Source organism: Sphaerodactylus townsendi, linkage group LG03, assembly GCF_021028975.2.
Source record: "Sphaerodactylus townsendi isolate TG3544 linkage group LG03, MPM_Stown_v2.3, whole genome shotgun sequence".
In the NCBI taxonomy this organism is placed as follows: Eukaryota; Metazoa; Chordata; class Lepidosauria; order Squamata; family Sphaerodactylidae; genus Sphaerodactylus; species Sphaerodactylus townsendi.
In genome coordinates, this window is record NC_059427.1 from 53610486 (window position 1) to 53634642 (window position 24157).

Sequence of the window (24157 nt, forward strand, 5' to 3'; positions counted from 1 at the left end):
GTCACAAGGAGCCAATATGATTGAATTAATCTTAAGAGTGAAATAAATAAATAAACATAAATGCAAAAATATTTATACTGTAACAGCAAGGGCCAAAACTGAAACAAAATGCAACAAGCATAGGTCCAAATGCATCCTCAAGATGCAACTGAATCTAAGTACCAGCTCAAACTGTGCCCTCCAGCTGTGCCCTCTAGCTGTGATTTGACTAGACTTGCATGTCTGAGAACTTATAAACTATCAACAATAGAGCACATAATGCACTGAAATTTTCATCTCATTTCCCGTCCTCATGGCCTCTTCAACCACATTCCTATAGTAAATCACAAAAGTAGAAAATATATTTCATGTATCTCTCAAATTTCACTCAAATCATAAAATGGGACCCAAGATGATGTATGAGATTATTCACATTTTGTTAAAAGGAGTCACCTTTTAGATACATTAGCACACCAAAATTTATGGTTCTACTCACTAAATTTATTTCACAGCACTCGGTTTTATGATATTTTGTTCTGGTCAAGTAGACCCCGCAGAGCAATGAGTCACAGGATCTCTTCAGCTTCTCAAGGAAAAGCAAGTAAAGCCACACAAGAAAGAAAAATTGAACAAAGAAAAAAAACCAAATGGCACCTAGGTTTTGAATCAAACTGTAGCTTAAAGATACACACTCTATTTTGTGGAATATATATTCTAGGATTAAATAAATTGTGGTCTGCAATGTCATCCATCTAGGCTCCAAAAAGCATCTCAAATTGTTGACAATCTTAACTTTTACTTAAAATATTTGAATGTTCTAACTGTGATGGTAGCCTTGAAAAACATGTCTGTCCCTTAAAAGCAAGAGCACTCATAGGCCAAACATAACCCTCAACTGATTTTAACCCTCATATTGTTGAGCTAGAGTGGTGTGAGTTCTGAAACAACAGAACTTTTGTCAACATTACTGGCTACAGTGTAGCAACAGAGGGCCTTCAGCAAAAAGCTTCCAGACCAAGGGACATTTGGGAGTAGTGGCGTGTATTCGATGCAGAGGAAAATGGCAAACCTTGAAGTGCTCCTTGCAAAATATGGGAATTCTATTAGTCTGTCAACTACCTCATAGCCACACTGGGCCTCTCACCCCTGCCCTCCACTGCAAATGATTCATGACAGCAGCAATCTTGGCTCCAGATCAGTTCAATCTGAATATTATACAGATAACATTGCAGCCCCATTACTTGCATGATCTTTTAAAGAAACCAGAATATTCTTGCAGGTCAGTCACACCAATGTCTGAAAATCGCTGGGAAAGATATCCAACATCATTAACTTTGTTTCATCAGCTAATTGTTCTCATGACAAGAATCACAATGTCTGCAGCTGCTCAACATATCCATGTCCATTGAAGTCATAGTTTTAAATCATTTATAATTTACATTTTTTGTCAAAATGGTTTATTATGGATTCATGTGTAAAAACAGTGAAGTCAAATGTGGAAGTGTGATACCAAGCTAAGTAGTGATGTGTAGTTTGGGCAGGGGGTAGGGGTACAAATTGTAAAATTTGGAATTGGTATTGGACAAGGGAATCAATACTGTAATACTGAATTTCCAGGTATCCCTATACCAATTTGTATTTATTTTATTTTTCAGATTTCTGGATGTATGGGTTCACTGTTTCCTGTGAAGGAAGTGGAGATCTTTTGGAGGGGTTTGGAACAGGTGTCTTTGGAGTACATCGCAGCATATCTTCAGGGAGCAAAACAAAAACACAAAGTAACCTCTTAAAGATACCACAAGTTTAAAGGAGATTGGACAAAGGGGTCTGACTTTACAGACCTCTGAACAAGATATCCCCATTCAGGGGGTAGGGGTACAAATTGTAAAATTTGGAATTGGTATTGGACAAGGGAATCAATACTGTAATACTGAATTTCCAGGTATCCCTATACCAATTTGTATTTATTTTATTTTTCAGATTTCTGGATGTATGGGTTCACTGTTTCCTGTGAAGGAAGTGGAGATCTTTTGGAGGGGTTTGGAACAGGTGTCTTTGGAGTACATCGCAGCATATCTTCAGGGAGCAAAACAAAAACACAAAGTAACCTCTTAAAGATACCACAAGTTTAAAGGAGATTGGACAAAGGGGTCTGACTTTACAGACCTCTGAACAAGATATCCCCATTCATTCTAGTTTCCATTGTATCCTGGGAGGTGGGGGGGGTATGCTACATGTTCTCCAAGACAATGTCAAACAGTAACAGAGAAAAATTCCCAACAAACACACACATTGTCTGCCAGGCCTCTGAGAGGGAAGAGGATCCCCTACCCCAAGTGACAGTGGGGGGGGGGGAATTAAAAAGAAACTCACCAGCATCACATGATAATCACTCTTATGGAAAAAAAATACAGAAGTATTGGCAGTAACTCTTATGAGTCGCCGGCAGGGTGAAATTATGGTAAAACCATAGAGTTTCTGGCAATTCCCAGAGTTATTTGAATCAACTTCCAGATTTCCCCCAGAAATGATGCCATCAAACTAGTGATGCCAACCCACTAGCCAGTTGCCAGGCTCAGTCTGACAACCCCCTTAAAAAAAAAACAAAGCACCACCACATAGCACAACATAGCAACCTCCCCAAAAACACCCAATCTAGTCAGAACAGCATTTCTTGACCATTCCACAGAGCCCTGAAGAAAATCACCAGAGGCCTGGCGATGTCAGAGAAAAAAAAGCCATCTTGGCTAAATCAGAGCCAGTCATTTTCACAACTTCAGGCCTCACAACACCTTCTGTGGAGTGGTAGGCAACTGCCTGCTTGCTGATGCTTTACTAAGATAACTTGAGAGTTTCTTCAGGACTAGTTGTCCCTGGTTTTCTGAATTATCTATTTATTTGCATTACTTATAGTCTGCCTTTCTCACTGTTGTGTTACCCATGAAACACTTACCTAGAGGCTGTTCTCTGTGCACTGGGTTTGCAGAGGGCTCTTCTTACATTACTCTGTTTACACATGAGGAGGCAGCCCAGAGCCTACCCTGCAGCCAAAGCCTCAAATGGGTTCTGGTCCTTCTGGTTCTCTTAACTCTGCCTCTCAACAGCTTTAAAGGCACAGATCTCATCACACAGTGGAGTTTCAACACCAGAGCTTATATCCCCCCCCCCCTTCCCATCCATGCACACACTCTCTTTCTCTCTGTCTGGCTGCTGCTACTGCAAAAGAAGAAAACAGCGAGACTTGTCTGAAATAAAGTTTTTAAAGCCCCTCTCTTTGGAGGTAGTTTTTCTCAGTTCTTTTGTTTGTACTGGGTTGTTTTCTGTTGGATTTTTGGGATGCAAATGTAGATGGAACTGGAGTTTGTTTTGAAAGATTAAAGCATGGCACCCAGAATAAGAAACAATCAAAACCAGGATGGCTAGTGGCACCTTATCCAGGGGTTCATATTTATCTAATACCCTTCAAACCTTGAGGCCTAGGAGAGAGTATAACTTGATTCCCTGCAAATGTGGAATCAGTTATGCTAAAAAAAACCACTTGCTCCAGACCACTGAAAATGTCTCCTCCTCCACCTGATCTTTTCTATTGTTTCATAATTCTACAAAGTCTTGTAATTTTATTTTTGCCTCTGTAAACAGAACCAAAAGACATCTTAGGTGTATTTTTGCTCAGGTATTTCAGTATGCACTTCTTTATTGCCCTGCCTCTGAAGAGATTACTTGTTTGTTCAGATCATCTAGTCCTATATTATATCAATATGGACTGACACCAACTGTCAAAGTCTTCTGGCAGAAGTCTTTCATGGATCCGCTACCTGGAATACATTCTACCTCTGAGTGATACCTTCTTCTTTGTCACATAATACACTTACAACTCTGTTTTGAATTCTAAGCATTCCACTAACTTCATCTTAGTATAAATCAGGTTGATACATCCAACTCACATGCCTGTGGCAGCTTTTCCCCCTCTTTCAGTCTGTGGCAGGTTCTCAGAATATGCTCATTTAGTTATAAGTAGTCACTATAAAGAGGGAACAACCAGGAAAAAAACCCAGCCATACGAATTGGCCCTAAATCATGCAAACTACCCCCAAATTATACAAGGTTACTCACACCTTTTTTTTGGGGGGGGGGGTATAGTGCCCAAAGGGTTTCTTTAACAAATTCAGATTTACTGGGAATCCATTGTGCAACAAATAGTATACAGAGGTTACAGAAAGAGAACAAGGCTGGAGGCAGGGTCTAAATATGAAAGAATAATTATGGAAGAAATAATTATACAGTTTGTGAGATCCAGCACCATAACAAATATCCATGCTAGGCAACATTAAGCAAACATTTCCACATCTCAGCTGGCTTCAGTATTCACGACAACTTGTCAGTTTTTGATGGATGATAGAAGATTCCATTTCTGAAGTAGAAAGTATCCTTTACAATTCGGGATTTGCCATGAATCGGTGTCCTGATGTCTTTAACAACATCCCCTGAAAAATGTGCAATGGAATTGATTATAAGGAGGTTAATGGGAATAGGAGAATAGGATGAATAATAAAGTGCTGGATGCAACCTGTTAGATTATATCACCCTTTTTTGCATATTTTAATTAAAATAAAGACAGGCCACAAAAACACACTTAAAAACATAACAAAAACCATATTTTAAAAAGGATTAACAATTCAAAACATTAAGGCAAAAATGTTGCCTAAGATTGTTTTTTTTATGCAGTAGGGATCAACAGGCAAGGCATATACTTTTCTTTTATTGGGCTATACTATATACTTTCTAGTGATGCTTAACAAATTATAAGCAAATAAAGGATCTGTCTAAATCGAAACACTTTGAGTTCTGAGAACTACAGGTATTCACAGAGCTGAAGCCATGGTGGGGCTTGCAGGTACAGAACCTCAGTTCCATTTTTAATGAACAAGAGCTTCTTTTTAGAATAGGAAAATTTCTAATTAAAAATTCATCAGGAGTAGTGGATGCCCCTCAAACCCAGTAGTGCCGAAAATTCCACCTATTTGACCTGATCACTCAAACTGAAAATTCGGCCTATTCAACCTGATCACTCACGTTTCCCCAGTGGATTGTGCAGGGTCATGCTTACATTTAGGTGATCCCCCTATAGCTATTGTGTTTGTAAAGATGCTAGTGTGCTTAAAATGACTGAGGGATAACTTAAGAACAGTGTCCATTATAAGTAGGTAAAACCTCTGGACTTAATTTAAAATCCCTCTCCTTCATTGGAGGTCTTCAAGCAGAGGCTGGGCAGTCACCAGGAAATATCTTGTTCTGAATTTCCTTCAGTAAGTGCAGAGTTAGCTTGGATGGCCTAGAGAAACCTTTTACACTGAGTTGTATTCAACCACCTTTATGACTCTCAATTAATTCCCCTTTTTACAACTTGCTTTTTACACATTTTAGACAGCTTTTGTCCATATAGTTCCCGTGATCCCTAGCCCAACATTTTACATTCAAAGGGGTATCCTCCTCTCTCTTTTACCAGCAGAAAAGCTGGTTGGATCCAACTTGTAAACTATGTTTATGACATTATCCATTCATAAACAATAAAATACATATACGCTGAAGTTCGAAGTAAGGTCACACCTTTATAAGTCCATTAAAGTCAATGGGTTTAGCAAGGTTCAAATACTTGGTATTTATCAGTACAATACTTCGCAGACAGTACAAATACTTAGTATTTATCAGTACAATACTTCGCAAACAGTAAAGTAATAGAAGCTGCTGACCAGACTACAGAGTAACATAAGCAAGGCTCTGTGAATACTAGATTGGAATGCTGGCTAGATAAAAGGGGACTGGCTATATGAATGCTATTAGGGAAAAGAATTGGAAGAGAAGAGAACTGGAATAGCCTGATCTTGTCAGATCTTGGAAGCTAAGCACAGTTGGTAATTGGAAGGGAAACAACCAAGGAAGACTCTGCAGAGGAAGACAATCTGCTTCACATTTGCCTTGAATGCCTGTTGTTGGGGTTGCCACAAGTTGGCTGTAACTTAATGGCAGTTTACACACACAAGGAAAAAAGGAGGGTACGGTGCACTAATTCAATAACCGTACAACATAAACACAAACATAAAACCTTATAATCCAGGCTTTTTCATAAGCACTTCCTCCGCAATAATGTTGCATGCAGTAGGCATCTCAATGCAATTATTATTTATGATTCACTGATCTGCAATTAGATTCACCACATCGCATGCTACATATTTTTCAAAACTGCTGTATATTATAAGTGATTCATTGATCTGCAACAAATTTCAGCAGATCCCTGTGACTTCTGGGAAGTGGAAAGGCTAGCAGGACCCCCAAGCACAGGAAGAGTAATAATTAGCATGGGGTAGCCACCTCCCTTTATTATAGTAACACTAAAAAGTTTTTTTACCTGCATAATAAATGTCCAATAAAATATTAATATCATCCTTTAAGAGACAGTGTGGTGTAGTGGTTTAGAGTAGGTGAATTCTAATCTGGAGAACCGGGTTTGATTCCCCTGTGTGGTGGAGGCTTATCTGGTGAACCAGATGTGTTTCCACACTCCTACACTCCTGCTGGGTGACCTTGGGCTAGTCACAGTTCTTCGGAACTCTCTCAGGCCCACCTACCTCACAAGGTGTCTGTTATGGGGAGGGGAGAGGAAGGGAAAGGAGCTTGTAAGCCACCTCGAGTCTCCTTACAGGAGAGAAAAGTGGGGTATAAATCCAAAATTCTTCTCTTCTAATATTTTTAATTGCTTAATAAATATTTTTGGATTTGATTCATGTTATCCCCTTGTCTGCCTATCCTACACCTAATAAGAGCCATGCTGCCAGAGTCAATGGAAAATGTTAAGGCAGCAGCAAAACACAAGACCACATATAGAAATAGGTAAGGCCGCATGCTCCCCATTGTGATAATCCCACCTAAGGGATGCCAGAAAAACAAATGAGCCATGCTGCCACATATGCCATGTTCAAACAATCAGGAGTAATGCCAGTTGACAAAGATGAAATTTTCAGACCCCTTTGCAGATCCTCACAACTTGTAAGCTGATAAAGGAAAGAACGATATAAATATGTCATGTGTTTCCTGGCTTTGGTGAAATTCACATCAGGGGTTTAACTGCCCTGTTAGAGATAAAATGCATGAGTTCACCACCTGCAACTAAAATGGCCAAGCCTGTCCAAAGCTCTGCTACTGTCCATTGCTGTTATCACTGGCTGAAATAGTTCATCTTAGCCAACCCAAACCTTAGAAGAGTGTATAAGGTAGCTTTGGTAAGAGGTGGATTTTTTCCCCTAAAATTCACTTTTTAAAAGATATAGCCAGCCATCAATTCATCTGTCCTTTTTTGTTTCAAAAGAAGAATTTGTCTTTTATTTCTCAATCTCCTGTTACACCTCTCTGGCCACTTCTGTAACTTCAGCCCTTTTCAGGTTTTTTAAAAAGGTTGTAAACCACAAGGAAGGTCTAGCAGAAGGGTAGAAAGGTATAGGAAGACACTGCCTGCTTCTGAGGGTCTGCAGAATAAAATTCTGAAATTTTGTAGAACTTCCCTGGAAATAGACTCCAAATTCCTAAAAAAGAAAAAGAAGAGAAAACTGGGTAAAGCTAAGAGAATTTCTCTTAATACTAGTAGGAGGCTTTTTGCTACAGGGCAAGCAGACCTTTGCTCCTATTCCCCACTGGTATCTAGTGCCAGAATTAAACCACACTATTTCCCCTTCCTGTATGGTCCAGTCAGATTTTCTGATTTGCCTTCCATTCCATTCTATTTTCAGAGTGTATTCATGATCATCCGGTTAAATGTTTATAGAGTTTTCTTTCTTGTTTCTTTCCTGGAATGTACACTTTGAATTCTGCTCCAGCTAGAGAAGAGGGAAGTGACTTTGTGATAGGCGCAAGGGTGAAACTATCAGAGTTACGCACAGTCCTGTTTTAACAAAGAGAGAGGTTGTATAGGAAACTGGCAATACAACATTGGGGTGTGGTTTTTATTGGAGAGGTTTTCCCCAAGAATTGTAATTCACACTCACACATTGCCAAGGCTATGAGAAGAAAGAGAGGGAATCACACTTGCTTACAGTTTTTGTAACTCTGTTATGAATGGCTCGAATTAAAGATAATTTTATCCTCTTTATTTTTGCATAAGGTATGACTTGATTAAAAATTCTGTTGAGCTTTAAACAACCTCCTTCCTTAAATGTTTTTGTGCACAGTGGAACACTCATAGGCTAGTCATAAACAGAGTTATATCCTTCTAGGGCAATTGAAGAGAATCATCTTAGATAGGTGAATTTTGTTTAGAATTACACTATCAGATTTTTAAAAAATATACTTCAAGTACAGATTTGCATGTCTCTGCAAATCAGCTGCAAAATCTTTAATTTGAGTCATGAATCATTGATTAGTTATTGCCAATTTAAAGAAAATAAGTTGTCAACCATTTTAACTCCTCCTCTCCGTAACACTTATGTTTCACTTATTATTCTTTCAGGAAATACTGTCAAGGAAATCTAGGGCTCAATATTGTATCACAAATTGTTAACAGAAGCTCCTTTTTTAAATCACTTGCTCTTCCACCGGACACACTAGCCAGCCTGTCACCACTATGCATACCCAGCTTCTTTTGCAAATATGAAAAGTGTTTCCTGCACAGGAGAAAATCTGTACTGCTGTACACAGTCAGTCCTTTAGAAAATGAAGCTGTGAGATCTTCTATGTTTTATAATTCCCACTGAACACAGCTCTGCTTTTAAAATGCTAATGCACAAAACAGCAGATTGGCTCTACTTTGAAGAAAAGACATAAAAGATATCATAAAACAAGGGCTGCCCAAAACATTCTGGATCTTTAACAGATGTATGTAAACCAACAGTCAGTGGGTACAGCATTCCCAACCACTCTATGTTTCTGCTAGGAAGGAAAAGTTTCATCTACTTAATTTCTTCAATTCATTTACTTAATTTATAACCCATTTTGCTCCCCAATGTGGACCCCAAGCCACTTACAACATTCTCCTCTCCCCCATTTTATCCTCACAGCCACCCTGTGAGCAGTGGTGGGATTCAAATACTTTAACAACTGGTTGTTTGCAAGCACCATTTTAATAACCGGTTCTGCCGAAGTGGTGCGAACCTGCTGAATCCCACCACTGCCTGTGAGGTACATAAGGCTGAGTGTCCATGACTGGCCCAACGTCACTCAGCAAGCTTCCATGCAGAGTAAGGATTCAAACCTTGGGTTTCCCAGACCAAGTTTAGCCTCTATACCACACAAAGAGGCACAACAGCAGACTCAGTAGAAAAGGTGGCACCCTTAACCAATATAGGCATAACTTTGCATGCCTTCTGGACAGCAGCCCCAACTTTCACATACTAGATTAGTTTATCGTTTGGCTTCTGCTAGCTAATATTACCATATCTGATAATACAGTGATCTGCAAAGTGTATGCCAATTAAAATGTAATTCCTAGTCATATCAACATGTATAAAGTGAGCAGCAGGTAAATTATCTTGATCCAGCGGTAGCCATTGTACTACAAATTGTGGCATCTGACTAAGGTATTTTAACTGGCCTGACAGAGCACCTTGGTTTCTTAGAGACTTATAATTTTCTCAAAAAAGACAATGAAGGATAAGAAGCAGAAAAATAAAATAACCAAAAGAAACCCAAAGGCTCTCCTTGTTTTGTTTTTGCATTGCTGCCAATAATACAGGCTTTCTAATACACATTATGCACTTCTTGTGCTGTTGAGTGGATGAATATGGCAACCATCAAACCAAGTATACATACCTAAGCGCCAGCCATACTCCCATGATGACAGCACTGGGTAACGGAATTTCTCCTCAGGGCTCTGTGCGTTTCTCTCTCTCAGGTAGCGTTTTCTCCCTTTTCCTTCATGGGAGATGCCCTGGTACAGCAGCTGTGTTGCCTCCAGGTCTGGGGCCCTCATGTCTGGAAGTGGTTCCTGAAGGCTCAGCCATGCCTTTTCCTCTGGCAGTTCCTGCTGCTGCTTTGGTGTAGTTCTTTCTTCACCACTGGGAAAGCTCGTCTCCTCCCTGGTGGGACTGATGGGAGGAAAGAGGCATTTCCTTCGAGAAATGCCGTTGTCAGGCAGCCTCCTGGGGTATTTATACCCATACTTTGCCTTCCAGTTGACCCTGCAAGAGGCTTCCTTATAGATCAATTCTCTCCAGCCATCCTGCTCTCGTGTGGTTAGTAGGCCCCTCATAGCCCTGGACAGATGACTAGAGCACAGCAATCATTGCGTGCCTGGTATTAGTTAATGCTTCCTGTTTCTGGTGTCCAAGGAAACATGCACAAAAGGGCCAGGCTCAAATTACAGTCAAAACAGGGTCTCTAGTTTGCTTCCTGCACTCCTCCTGTTCTATGCAGAAAAACTGTGAGGGGAGGGGGGGAATGTTGTATGTGAGATGCTTGAAACCTTAGCTGGGCTGAGTCTGAGGCTGTAATCAGCTGACAGGTGGAATTAGTTACTAGATAATCCAATCAACCCTCTATGCTGGCAGAACTTTTAAATCAAAGCAAAACCAGCAAAAGGGAATGCTCCCTCTTCTTACCCATCCAATGCTGAACTGTATGGAATATCCCCTTGCTCTGTGCACACACTTTGTAAAAGAGGGGATTTAAAGGCAAGGTGATAAAACTGAAACGGCTGAGTGGAAATTAGAAAAAGTATTGAATCTGAGCTGCACATAAGCAAGCAAGGGACTTACAAAGTTTGATTTCTCTGTCTTTCAGTTGTATTGGAATCCATCCAAAATAAGCTGAAGCAAACTCAGCAGAAGCCACAAAATGTTAGATTGCCTATCATTCTATGTGGTGCCTGCATTCCTTTTCCCAACCATGAAATTGGCCCTGTGCCCTGCTTGAAAACCTCCATGGGGTTTAGATATATAACATGGGTCTCATATGAGTTTTGACTAGTTCTCTGTTTTACATAAAAGCCCCCTTCTACCATATAGTGGCAATGGCAAATGTAGAAAGGAAGTGCAGTAGAGGGATTTGCATAGAGCATGGAATTATAGAGTGAATACATGCCCCTATATGGTGTCTTTAATTTCCTCTGAAAGGATACCACATAGGCCCTTAGAAAGTAAGCACCTTTACTCTTTAAAAAAAACCTTGTAAAACATGAGTAACAACATAGAATGTTTGAGGAAGGAGCTGTATAGGGGAGTCACTTTATACCAGCCATCTGGCATCTTCTTTCTGTCTTTAATCACACAGCAAGAACTACCACACCCATACAGAAATGGGAAGGTTTAGATCTCTGCAGATAAGCCATAAATTAAAAAATACAAGAGGCAGATCTTTACCCTAGTTTTAAGAAGTGCATACTGAGTAAATCATTACGAAGGAGAAGTATGTGCCCTGAATACATTCATAAACTGAACTTTGACACTAAGTTATGTCCAGGAGTTGCTTAGCAAGAACTTTCAGTATACAAGTACAGAAACTCCTCACAGATCAGCATATTTGGCAACTGTTAGACGACATCACAGTTCTTATAGATAACATAGCAACTTATTTATGGGTGCTAGCGGCAAATCTTACAGGTTCATAAATAATATTCAGAATGTATGTGATCTGCTCAATTAGAGGAAATATCGATCAACCCACTAGTAGACCCTAGATCAGCGATTCTCAACCAGGGTTCCGTGGTACCCTAGGGTGCCATGAGCATGTCCCAAGGGTACCGCACCAATGCTACTGGCCCCCCTCACTTTTGCGGTGTCTCCCTCTGGCACCAGTAAGGATATGGAGCTGGCCCAGGGGGTTGGGCCTGCTGCAAGGTCAACAGCCACTTCCCATCCCTCCACCCTCGTGCTTCCCTTCACCCTGGGAGGGGAAGGTGGGGGGTGGCAAGCAGGGGAACTGGGAGGGGAAGGTGGTGGGGGATGGCAGGGGTACCATGAGATATGAAGAGTGAGGTCAAGGGTACCGTGATGTCAAAAAGGTTGGAAAACACTGCCCTAGATGTATGTGCCAACCTAAACAAATTATTAAATACCAATTGTACATGTTTGCAGAATTTTCATTTAAAAACATTTAAATCAGAAGATCATTTTATAGAAATTCTCTTTGAAACTGCAATGTAAATTTAAGACCTTTTAATCACATATTTTCCCATTGAGCCATTTGATTATTGTACCCAAAGTGGCAAGTGTGCCAGCAGAGGGGACAGATACACAGGCCCCTGGGAGCCATGCAGCTCTGTGGTGCCCGACCCCAAAAGTGGCCACCATGTCCCAGCCCCGTCAGCACAGGATGCCATGCCGGCATAGCTGGGGACATTCTGTGGGTATTCCTGGGGGCGGAGCTGACCTGAGCCAGCTTCTATCCGGGGTTTGGGGCTATGAGAGCTGCAGCCCAGTCTGTGCACTTCTAAGTCCACTGAACCCAATGGAGGGCATTCGGGCAGTGGAGTTGATTTTTTTTCTCACTCCCCTGCCTTCAGACAGCCCTCTGGAAGCAGCAGGGTGGCACAGCAGAAGTTCTTTCCTTGGCTGCCCAGACCCCTGGATTAAACTGCCCATCTTATCCTGATTTCATTTTAAGAACATAAGAACATAAGAACATAAGAACAAGCCAGCTGGATCAGACCAAAGTCCATCTAGTCCAGCTCTCTGCTACTCGCAGTGGCCCACCAGGTGCCTTTGGGAGCTCACATGTAGGATGTGAACGCAATGGCCTTCTGCGGCTGTTGCTCCCGATCACCTGGTCTGTTAAGGCATTTGCAATCTCAGATCAAAGAGGATCAAGATTGGTAGCCATAAATCGACTTCTCCTCCATAAATCTGTCCAAGCCCCTTTTAAAGCTATCCAGGTTAGTGGCCATCACCACCTCCTGTGGCAGCATATTCCAAACACCAATCACCCACGTTGCGTGAAGCATGCGTTTCCCTTTTATTAGTCCCGGAATTCTTCCCACCAGCATTTTCAATGAATGCCCCCTGGTTCTAGTATTGTGAGAAAGAGAGAAAAATTTCTCTCTGTCAACATTTTCTACCCCATGCATAATTTTGTAGACTTCAATCATATCCCCCCTCAGCCGCCTCCTCTCCAAATCTACAAAGAGTCCCAAACGCTGCAGCCTCTCCCCTCATAGAGGAAGGTGCTCCAGTCCCTCAATCATCCTTGTTGCCCTTCTTCTGCACTTTTTCTATTCCTCCATCAATATCCTTTTTTGAGATGCGGCTGACCAGAACTGGACCTTGAGGTACTCCAAGTGCGGGTCGCGACCACTGCTTTTATATAAGGGCATGACAATCTTTTGCAGTTTTATTATCAATTCCTTTTCTAATGATCCCCAGCATAGAGTTTCGCCTTTTTTTTCACAGCTGCCATGCATTGAGTTGGACATTCCCATGGAACTATCAACAACTAAGACTGCTCTTAAATCCCTTTCCCTGGTCTGTGACTGATAGCATTGACCCCTGTAAGCGTGTAATATGTGAAGTTTGGATTTTTTGCCCCTCATGTGCATCAATTTTTTACATTTTGCTACGATTGAACTGTAGAGATTTGCCATTCTTTCTGAGCCCACTCATCTAATTTCTCTATCAAGGTCCGGCTTGGAGCTCTTCGCGAAATCTTTTGTGGTTCTCACCCACCCTACATAATTTGGTGTATCATCTGCAAACTTGGCCACCACGCTACCCACCCTACTTCCAGGTCATTTTATGAATAGGTTAAAGAGCACTGGTCCCAAAACGGATCCTTGGGGGACACCACTCCCGACATCTCTCCACCATTGTGAGAACTTCCCATTTACACCCACTCTTTGTTTCCCTGTTCCTCAACCAGTTTTTTAATCCATAGGAGGACTTCCCCTCTTATTCCTCTCATTGCTGAGTTTTTCTCAACAGTCTCTTGGTGAGGAACTTTGTCAAAAGCCTTTTGGAAATCCAAGTAGCATTTCAATGTCCACCTGTTCACCCTCTGTCCACATGCCTGTTCTTACACCCCTCAAAGAACTCTGTAGTAAGTTTTGTAAGACAGGATTTTGCCCCTCTGGGCAAAAGCCATGCTGACTCTTTCTCAGCAGGTCTTGCTTTTCTACATGTTTTTATAATTTTATCTTTAATGATAGATTCTACACTAATTCTACTCAGGAACAGATGTCAAACTGACTGGCCTGTAATTTCCCGGGTCCCCCCTAGATCCTTTCTTAAAGATTGGTGTGACATTGGCCATCTTCCAGTCTTCAGGGATGGAGCCTGATTTCAGGGATAAGTTGCATATTAAAGTGAGAGAAGATCAGCAATTTCATGCTTGAGCTCTTTTAAGAACTCTTGGGTGAATGCAATCTGGGCCAGGGGATTTTGGTAACATTTGGAAGGCCGCTTCTCAAGATCGGACAAAAGGAGCGACGCTGATGACGTCGTGAAATTACGCGACGCTGCCTCCTCAAAAAAAAAGCGCTACGCTGACAGACGAAGTGCGGAGCTGCGGGCGCCCGCCAGAGTCCCCGGCAGAGAAATGTGCCGGGTTCGGGCGACGGGAGGGTATTTCGCTAAGGTGGAAGCGGGCGCCTCGCCAGCAGCTCACGTTCGCGGCGGGTTGGCGCGACTTCGCTGAAGCAGCGCTGATTTCAGCTGGACGTGGACTGCCCTGATGTCCTGCCCGTCCCCCATCAGTCATTGCCTCCCCTCCCAGCTACTGTCAGTCCCAGTGCATGTTACCTGTGAGACCAAGAGTGCGTGTATGGGCAGCCACCATCTCGTGCACAGGCGTCATGGATCTGGGAAAGGGGCTTGCCCATGCAGGGAAATCACCAGGGACAAACGTGTGTGTGTGTGTGGGACGGGCATGACAAGCTTCTTAAACGCCTTTGGCAGTCGCCATTGTTGAGAACGGCTCGCGTGGCGGCGTGTTCGCATCGCACTGCGGGGCGCCGGAAGTGCGTCACATGTGGAAAAAGAGCGCCAAGCGCTTTTGAATACCGGGCGTCTTCAGCTGCCCGATTAAAGCGTTTTAGCGACGGCGCGCCTAACTGGCGCACCTCCGCCGCTTATGCAAGCTTAACAGCTCTCGCTCTGACATTTCTTTTCCCGTTTGCACGACGTCATATTTCGCCCGTGCGGAAACGGCCTTAGTTCATCAATGGCTGCCAGAACTTCTTCCTTGTCTACCACTATCTTCGCTAGTTCCTCGGATTCGCCTCCTAAGAAGCTTGGTTCAGGTGCAGGAATGTTCCTCACCTCCTCTTGGGTGAAGACAGATGCAAAGAATTCATTCAGCTTCTCTGCAATCTCCCTGCCATCTTTTAGCACACCCTTTGTTCCTTTGTCATCTAACGGGCCTACCGGCTTCCCTTGCTGGCTTCCTGCTTTTGATGTACTTGAAGAACTGTTTGTTGCTGGTCTTGATGTCGCAGCCATGCGTTCCTCATAATCCTTTTTTGCCTCCCTTACAGCTAACTTGTTTCTCTTTTGCCACTATTTGTGTTCCCTCTCATATTCTTCATCAGCCAAACTGGACTTCCATTTTCTAAAAAAGACATTTTCTTTTTTTTCTCTTGATAATTTCCTCAACCTCTCTTTGTTGTTAACCATGGTGGCTTTCTTTTGGACTGGGTGCTTGCCTTTTTCTAACCTGTGGAACACATTCCAGCTGAGCTTTTATTACTGTGTTTTTTTAAATAACCTCCAGAAGAAGCATCCTGGACAAGTTTTGACTCTCTTGATTTTTCCCCTTTCCAGCTTCTTACTAAGACTACATCCCCTCATCTTTTGAGAAATTTCCCTTTCACCATGAAGTGCTAATGTAACTACATTAGTAGTTGCCACTTGTTCGCGATGCTGAGATACTGAATCTGACAGCATTGTGGTCGCTGTTCCCTACTCGACTCCAACAACACTGACTTCCTGCACCAGGTCCTGGGTCCCCACCATAGAATTAGATCTAGGGATCACCTCTCCCTTGGTTGGTTCCACAACCATTCAAGTGCATTAAGCCACAGTCATTTAGCATATCCAGGGAATGCTCCCTCCTTACTAAGTGACCTGAACATGCATTTTCCAGTTTATATGGGGATAGTTAAAATCTACCCATTACCACTCAAGAGCATTTTTGTTTTTGTTGGCCTCTCTAATTTTCTTTTTCCATCTCAGAATCCCTTCTTTGTGCACTTTTGGTCAGGGGGACGATAATATATTCCCTAATATTAAACTGTCCTTCACACACCTGAGTATTGATATCCCACAGTAGTGATTCTGTAGGGGAACCAGCTCTACTTGCATTGTCTATTTTATGTGATACTATGCTCTCTTTGATGTAAAGGGCAACTCCACCCCCAATGCGCCCTGTCCTATCCTTCCTATAGAGCCTGTAGCCTGGTATAACAGCATCCCACTGGTTCTCCTCATTCCACCATGCCCACTATATCAAACTCCTCCTTCAAAACTCTGTACTCTAGCTTCCCCATTTTAGGTCGAATGCTTCTACTATTAGCATAGAGACACCTGTATACCCTGTCTCTGTCCTTAACCTGGGATTTATGTGCTTTACCCTCAAGTCTTTTGTAGACACTATCCCTTGTCACATGCACATTGCTATGTTCCTCGCTTGTATGTGGTTGATTTAGAAAAACCTCCCTCTCTGTCTGCATCCCCATAGATACTGTATTCCGAACCGAAGTCACCTCAGCTCCTGTCGGCTTTCCCCCAGTGATCAGTTTAAAAGCTGTTCTGCCACCTTTTAATGTTGAGCGCCAGCAGCCTGGTTCCTCTTTGGTTAAGATGAAGCCCGTCCCGTTTGTACAGGCCTACCTTGTCCCAAAAGGTTCCCCAGTTCCTGACAAATCTGAAACCCAAAAATCTGAAACCCAAACCCAAATTTTGATTTTCCCTTGATAAAAAAATGTGTATATCATATGTTAACTATCTATTTCCAAACATAATTTCTTGTCTGAACAGGGCTTCTTGTGATGAAAGCCACAGCAATATTTTCTGACACAACCCGCATTTATATTTGCCCCACATTCTCAGAATGGCACATCTATGATTCTATCTGTTGGGAATCCTTTGACTCTGTGTTCCTGCATGGGGGTTGGACTGGATGACCCTTGTGGTCTCTTCCAACTCTCTGATTCTATCTCATATAATGATTTTTTAAAATTCAAAATACCTTTAACTTTATCATACTATAAATAGGTATGCCATTTAAACTTCATATTGTGTCCCTCTAATTCTAGTAATTTTCTATTTCTCAACAGAACCCATCCTTTAATCAAACCAAATAAAAGACAGCACAATATAATTTCAGATCAGGTGAATATTCTAGCTTCTTCTATCTTATCCTTTTTCCTTTGCATCTTGTAAGATTTTATATTTAATCCAAGTTGTTTTCCCTTGCTAAACAAAATTTAAATATATAAATATATTCTGCCATTATTTAAATGGAATATCACTTGCTAATACAGGTATTGTTTGAAACAAAAATAACATTCTGGGAAAAATTCATCTTAATCATGGAAATTCTCCCCAGCAACAATAGCTTAAATTTATTCCAACAATAAATTGAGACTGTAGCAAGGAGCGGGTAATAAATAGAATAGAAAAAAATCTTTTTTAAATTCAGTGATTTTAGATAACTATTTTGAAACAACATACTGTCCAGAGCAGGGGTAGGGAACCTGCGGCTCTCCAGATGTTCAGGAACTACAATTCCCATCAGCCCCTACCAGCATGGCCAATTGGCCATGCTGACAGAGGCTGATGGGAATTGTAGTTCCTGAACATCTGGAGAGCCACAGGTTCCCTACCCCTGGTCCAGAGTCAGTGCCACAGGCTGGTCCAGACTTCCCCGCCCTACTCCTTGCCTTGGCAGCAGTGGTGGCAGACTGGCATCCCAGCGAGGCCACAGTGGGCTGGAGCTCTGTCAGCACACCAGGAGGGTGGGATGAGGCCAACAGGATGGGGGAGGCATCCTGGGGTGGTGACAGGGCACACATCCCTGGCCCAGGTGGGCAGTGGGAAAGCCTTACCAGGTCAGGCCGCAACATAGAGACTGGAGGAGGTGCACTGGCACAGGGAAGTCAAGGTGGTGGCTGGCGCAGCATGGCAGAGGAACCCATCCCCACACTTAAGAGGCCAGGCAGGCTGTTGGCCAGGAAAGCCAGTTAGGCTGTTTGCCAGGAAAGCCAATCAGCGGCCCAGTAGGACCTGACAGAAAGCCTGAGAGCCAATTGGAGCCTGGAGGCAGGCCTTGGCCTGGCAGGTACGTGGGTGGGGACAAACATGGAAGAAGTGGGGTAATGGAGGTAGGGTTTAAAGGAAGAGGGTAGCAAGGAGGTAGTTGTTGCATCAAGGAGAAGGAGTGAAAGACAGAGCAAGCGAGAGTGCGATGCAGCCAAACCAGTGAAGAAGAGAGTGAGGAGTGGGAAACCAAGAGCCAGGCCTAGCTTTCCCCTGGCAAAGGCCCAGAGAAGTTGACCCCTGAAGACCACTGAGCCTGAGGCCCACCCACCAAGGGCCCAGGTCTGTCCAGAGCCATACAACAGATCATAGAATGGGCAGAAGATCACCTGGGAAGGGTAGGAGGGATGGCAGATGGGCTGGCATAGGATCCTATTAAAAATATAGTTTCAGTGCAAAAAAAGATTAACCCCACCAGTTTCACCATTTGCCAATTAGTTTTAATTGTGATACTAATACAAAGACAAAAATGGACAACATTACTTTTAAGATTGTGCTGGATAGACAAGGAAGAATTAAACCCTGGCGTGTAGCAGTCAAGAAAGAAGGAAAAAATATTCCTTGGTTCTTATTTCATCAGATGGCTGCAATGTTGAAAAAACAATTAAAAACAGGATGGCATTTGAGGATGAAAACAACCTTTACAAGACACTTGCTAGAGAAAATTTATGGATTGTTATCACAGTATGATACAGAAACAGAACAAGTGAAAAACTGTATGATAAAATGGATGTAAAACGTGGGGGGAAATATAACTACGGGACAATGGGAGGCTTTGAACTGCAGACAATCGATCTAATCCCTGCCTCCTGGCTCTTAACCTTGCAGCAAACTGCAGCAGCCTCTGCTTTTATGGTTTTCTCAACAAACTTCTGATGAAAGCTTCTTGAAACAAGGTGAGCTATCTCCTGATTTCTCTTTAATCCAGAGTGATCTACTCAGCTGAAATTACAGCCACAATGCTCTTCTGCAGTTTGCAGAGGCATTAGCACTTCAAAATTCTCCTATCAGAACCCCCTCCCCCACTTGGATGCCTTGTTGCTAAGCATTTTGTGCTCAGTTCTAACTGAAAGCCACTGATGAGAGATGCTGATAGACTACATGGTTACCACAAATTGACAAACATGAGCCAATAGATAGCTGGAATTGAGAAGCCAAATTAGTTTTAACATGCACATTTTATTTCATGAAGCAAAACATTCATCGTTTTAATAAGTTATAAGATACAATATTACAATCCTGCACTTGTTCCAGTTTATTTTGCTTTTCCTTATAGTTTACAATGTAGTGAGTATTTCACATTAAGGCACACAGCACAGTAAAAAAAATCCAGTTATTCTACTCCCACCCATAGCTGTGCTCAGACTTAGTGCAATGATACACAACTACAAAAATAAAGCTGACTAGGTAGAAATCTCTTGCTAAACAGGGAGAAGGAAGAGTTACTTCCATTACAGTTCTTCTTCTATTAGGCACATTTTAAAGCTCAGAGAAAAAATGTCTACCAAAAGCCATAGCAGCTTTGTCTTAACTGTTAGTTGTTTGTGTGGAACACTCTTTAAAATACTGAACTGAAAGGGTTATGTGATTATTCCAGACAATTAAGGGGATAAACATAGAAGGCAAACTGGAGTGAGCCATACTGAGCTCCTTAGACTAACCTTTTCACAGGACAATTTTTTTTTTTACTATTAGCAGGATTACCCAAAGATTCATTTCTTAATAGTTAACTGCCTAGGTCAGTTATCTCATCAATGGGTAAATGATGAGAGCAAGCCATGAGCTGCTTTTTACTGGTCTGTGTGGGAGTTAAATGTATTTGCATTATACCTGGTGTATGAACTGTACAAAAGCATAAATTTATGTTATGTACAGAAACAAGCGGTGATTAATATAAGATCTATGGCAGATTTTATCTGAAGTGTTGCAACTGATTGTGTCCTTGGGAACCTAGAAATGACAACAACCCCCCATCCCAACAACTATTAGTTAAAGCCAGTAAGCACTTAGCCCACACAGGGCATTTCTGATGAAAGCTTCCAGAAACGATTTCATAATCTTTTGGCTTGACATATCTGATCCAATATGTTCTACTTTTCCCTACATATCAACAGCCAAGTATTGTCTGTTTTAGTGTTCTGCTGTAAACACTATTTTGAGTTCACTGTTAGCTATTAAGCATATAAAACGGTACATTAAGTACCAATTTAACCTCACTTCTTTACAAACTGTAAACTGGCACCAGCCTAAGTACAACTTAGAAGTACAACTAAATGCAAGAGTCTCAGTCAAGAGTACACCACAAGTCAGTAGTTTAAGATACCCAATTACCAGTTTAACGTAACTCTTAAGATCCATGAAAGGATAGTGCCCTGACATAACATGATTCTTGCATGATGATTCAGAAAAACAGAATTTGAAGAGGGCATTATATTTTATAGCAATTATACTCCAGACAAAATGGAATACACTAAAAACAATTACAGATTTCAGTTTGGTGTATTAAAACATGATCTGCATTCTGAAATTTGAGATGCCTGCAAAACACTATTTCTGAACAGGATTGAAGTTGTAGGCAAGTGGAACTTTGACACAAGATGATGCTCTTATGGAACAGTGACGTGGAATGGGCTTCCAGGAATGTGCTCTTCACCCCACTTCACCGCTAGGATATAGTCACCCTTCTCCTTGACAACATAAGTTACATTGTACTGGTGGTTGCCCAAGTGTTTCACAGATATTTCTTCACAAGGAGTTGTAGGTCCATGGACACCAACTAACAACATATTTGAACCTAGGGCACAACAGAAAAATTGTTACCAACAGGAACAGAGCTTGGCTCCAGCAATACTCCAAGATCCAAGGACTTCAAGATATCGAAAAATGTTTTCTCAGTATGTTGACTAACCAAAATGCTTTGCAGTAAAAGCATTATGTAACTCAATCAAGCAGTCCGTCATTGTTCAGACTGATTGCCAGAACAGAGTCCACTGAGAAGGGTACATGTTGCCCATGGTTGCTTAAAATATGTGGACACAACATTCTATTGTTAGTGGCCACCTCCCTATTTTGATACCAGCCAAGAAGAGGCTGGACATTTTCCACCCATTTCCCACAGCTGAGCTGTTTGCCCTTACTTTAATTATTATAGACCAGTAAGATATCCATATGTTAAAACTCTGTACAATAGTACAGTTAGGTCAGTTACCTGCTTTGCTGCTGTCTACGGAGAATGAATTTTTCTGACCCACAAAAGCTCTTGAAAGCCCTGCTCCTCTTGAGATAACTTTGCTTGCATCAGATGAAGGTTTGGGAATGGCACTGTAGTAGGTATCTGTTGCTGATCTGGTCACAGACTCCACCAGAATGGAGGATGTTTCATTTGAGATGCCTGGACTAACCAGCCGCTGACCTAAAAACAGAATAATTGTTCTTATATTATCAAAGATAACAGTTTCAACAATATCTAACTGCTTTCCAATGTTTCATAGCCACAGGATTTCAAAGTCACATTAAAAACATAGATGTAAATCAGCAACACTCTCCTTCCTTCTGCTGGATCCCCCGCCCCCAACAATACACATTTTAGCAACAATGGCTACCAACCTTACCTGTTACTTTTGCCTTGAAAGGACTTCCAGCTATATGACTAGGCCCTCCATATTTAATTCCAATTAGATAGTTTCCTGGAGCCATAGGTGTATACATCACTTTGTAGCCCTCGGGAGCTTCCTGACAATCCATTTTGACCTTTGATGGACCCTCAATTGTAACAGCAAGGGTACCAGGACCAGCTTTTGTAGTGTTTATTGTAAATGCAGACTGTAACCCTGGAAGAACAGAGTAGAAGACACATGGACTCAATCATATGCTTGGCAAGTCTACACCATCAACAGCTGCAGTGAGACACACACTTACATCTATATCCCAAATAGCAGCCTCCAATGAATTTCAAAGTGTATTGAACAGACACAGGAGAAACATGTCTGGCTAAAACTCCTCTACAGTCTACACAGGCATTGATAGACATGTGAAGGACCAGAGGAAAAAACCCTGGAAGACTTTGGGGGGAAACCCTATCCCAAGCATATTTTCAATTTTTCAGGTAGAAAGCACTGAAAAACTCTTATCCTAAAGACACAGGATAAAGGAAAACAATTTTGGCAACAATTAACATGTTGTGTTTAATCATACACATATTCAGTATTTTCAATGTTATCAAATTTAGCTTAATATGCAGATGTGCTGGAAGTCCTGGCTATTGTGACTTTTAATGAGACAGTTTGTCTCTCAAAACTGTATTCCTTTGTTTACTACAGAATTTGTTTTTAACTTCTATTTTTTTCCTTCTTACAGCAAAAATTAAAGGAATGGACTATGTTAGCACAGGGCTCAGCAGTTAGCGACTCTTTCTCAAGTATTGGGGGTACACTTGAAATTCCTTAGAAAAAGACATTTATATACTTATGTTCCATATATTTATGTTCCATAAATGCCAAATAGTACAATTTTATATGCCAATGCATTATAAATGCATTATCTAAAAATGGGGAAGATTTGTTTCTTGTGGCTTTAAAATTTGTAGAAATTTTACGCATCTAACAATTGTAATACAGAATAATCTTCAAGTTGCATAGCAAATATGAGGATCAAATGTGTTCATTTGGCAAGGCAAAAAAAATATGGACAGAGATTGGTATCTGTTTAACTTCAGTACATTTTGCATATTTTCAAAGCTTCCATTGACAATTCTTGAGAAGTTGTTGAACAGATTTTAAGATCCCCTGAGAATAGATAAGATCACTTTTGCCCAATCTTACTTTGATGGAAAGGGACCACCTCCAAAGGAACCTGTTGGCAGAAAAGTGTCAATGGATTCTAGCCATAGCTTCATTAGGTGTTCTATGCTGTTTTTGTTTTAATCTAGGGCCCCACCACTAGTTCACAACATTTGTATAGGAAGACAGTCATCCCTGGCTTCTCTGCAAGAATGCATTCTGCAAAAAATGTGAGCTATTGCTTTACCTATTGGATTGGATTGATGTTTTTGTTAACTGCCTCAGAAGCCTGCCTGAGAGGCAGGATAAACAATTTAATAGCCTTCATGCACAGATAGCTACTTATTGAAAGTCATCCTTGAAACCATCCATTTGTATAAAAAAGAGTAAAGGTAGTTCTCTGTGCAAGCATCTGATCGTTATGGATCCATGGGGTGACCTCACATCACAAGATTTACTAGGTAAACTATGTTAATGGGGTGGTTTGCCATGACCTTCTCCAGTCATCTACCCTTTACCCTCAGCAAGCTGGGTATTCATTTTACCAACCTTGGAAGGATGGAAGGCTGAGTCAACCTTGAGCTGGCTACCTGAAACCAACTTCCGTTGTGACTGAACTCAGGTTGTGAGCAAAGTTTTGACTGCAATACTGCAGCAAACCACTCTGTGTCACAAGGCCCCTCTTCAAAGTATAAAACCCTAAAGCAATCAAGACCTTATGCATACTCTATGTTCACTCCCACTAAATAGTTTCACCAACTCCTTTAGTAACAGTGTTACGAGCTAAATGGTGACCCTACACTTTACACAGCATATTTTAGGAACTGCCTCCTCATTCAAATGAACCCAATGTTCATTTTCTGCTAATACCTTGCAAGCTAATGTCTGCAAGGGCAGCACTGCTTTAGAGCAAAGGACTCTCCTACCATGCACATGCAAAATGGTGCATCACATTATCTACATAAATGACAGGGAAGAGCAGCTCAATGGTCCCTGGTAATTCAGGATGACCCAGCAAGCTCATAGTCATAAAAAAATTGCAGATTTTCCTTCAAGCAATGGTATTTGAAACGCAGGCCAGACAACTAGCTCCATTTTTGAAGCAAATGTAACAGTTGGATAACTAAGATCTAAAAATAAATACTGTTTTCATGGATGTCTAGAAACTATTAC

The 24157-nt window shown here is 41.6% G+C and overlaps 2 protein-coding genes across 3 annotated transcripts in view; both read right to left on the reverse strand.

Annotated features, from left to right (window-relative positions):
• Positions 1–458: 458 nt before the first annotated feature.
• On the reverse strand, positions 459–10322 carry LOC125430106 (protein ATP6V1FNB). The gene is made up of 2 exons (XM_048491863.1): positions 9775–10322; positions 459–4463 (listed from the first exon to the last, which is right to left on the reverse strand). The coding sequence occupies exons 1-2, from the start codon at positions 10211–10213 to the stop codon at positions 4345–4347; spliced, it is 558 nt and encodes a 185-aa protein (XP_048347820.1). The 5' UTR covers positions 10214–10322; the 3' UTR covers positions 459–4344.
• A 9043-nt stretch (positions 10323–19365) lies between these two features.
• The window catches only part of FLNB (filamin B), a 94020-nt gene continuing 89228 nt past the window's right edge, over positions 19366–24157 (reverse strand). For both annotated transcript variants that reach the window (XM_048488012.1, XM_048488013.1), the window contains 3 exons: positions 21818–22036; positions 21415–21618; positions 19366–21000 (listed from right to left, as the gene is read on the reverse strand). In XM_048488012.1, the coding sequence (XP_048343969.1) occupies positions 20813–21000; positions 21415–21618; positions 21818–22036 (611 nt within the window). In that variant the 3' untranslated portion in view covers positions 19366–20812. The remainder of the gene's footprint in view (positions 21001–21414; positions 21619–21817; positions 22037–24157) is intronic.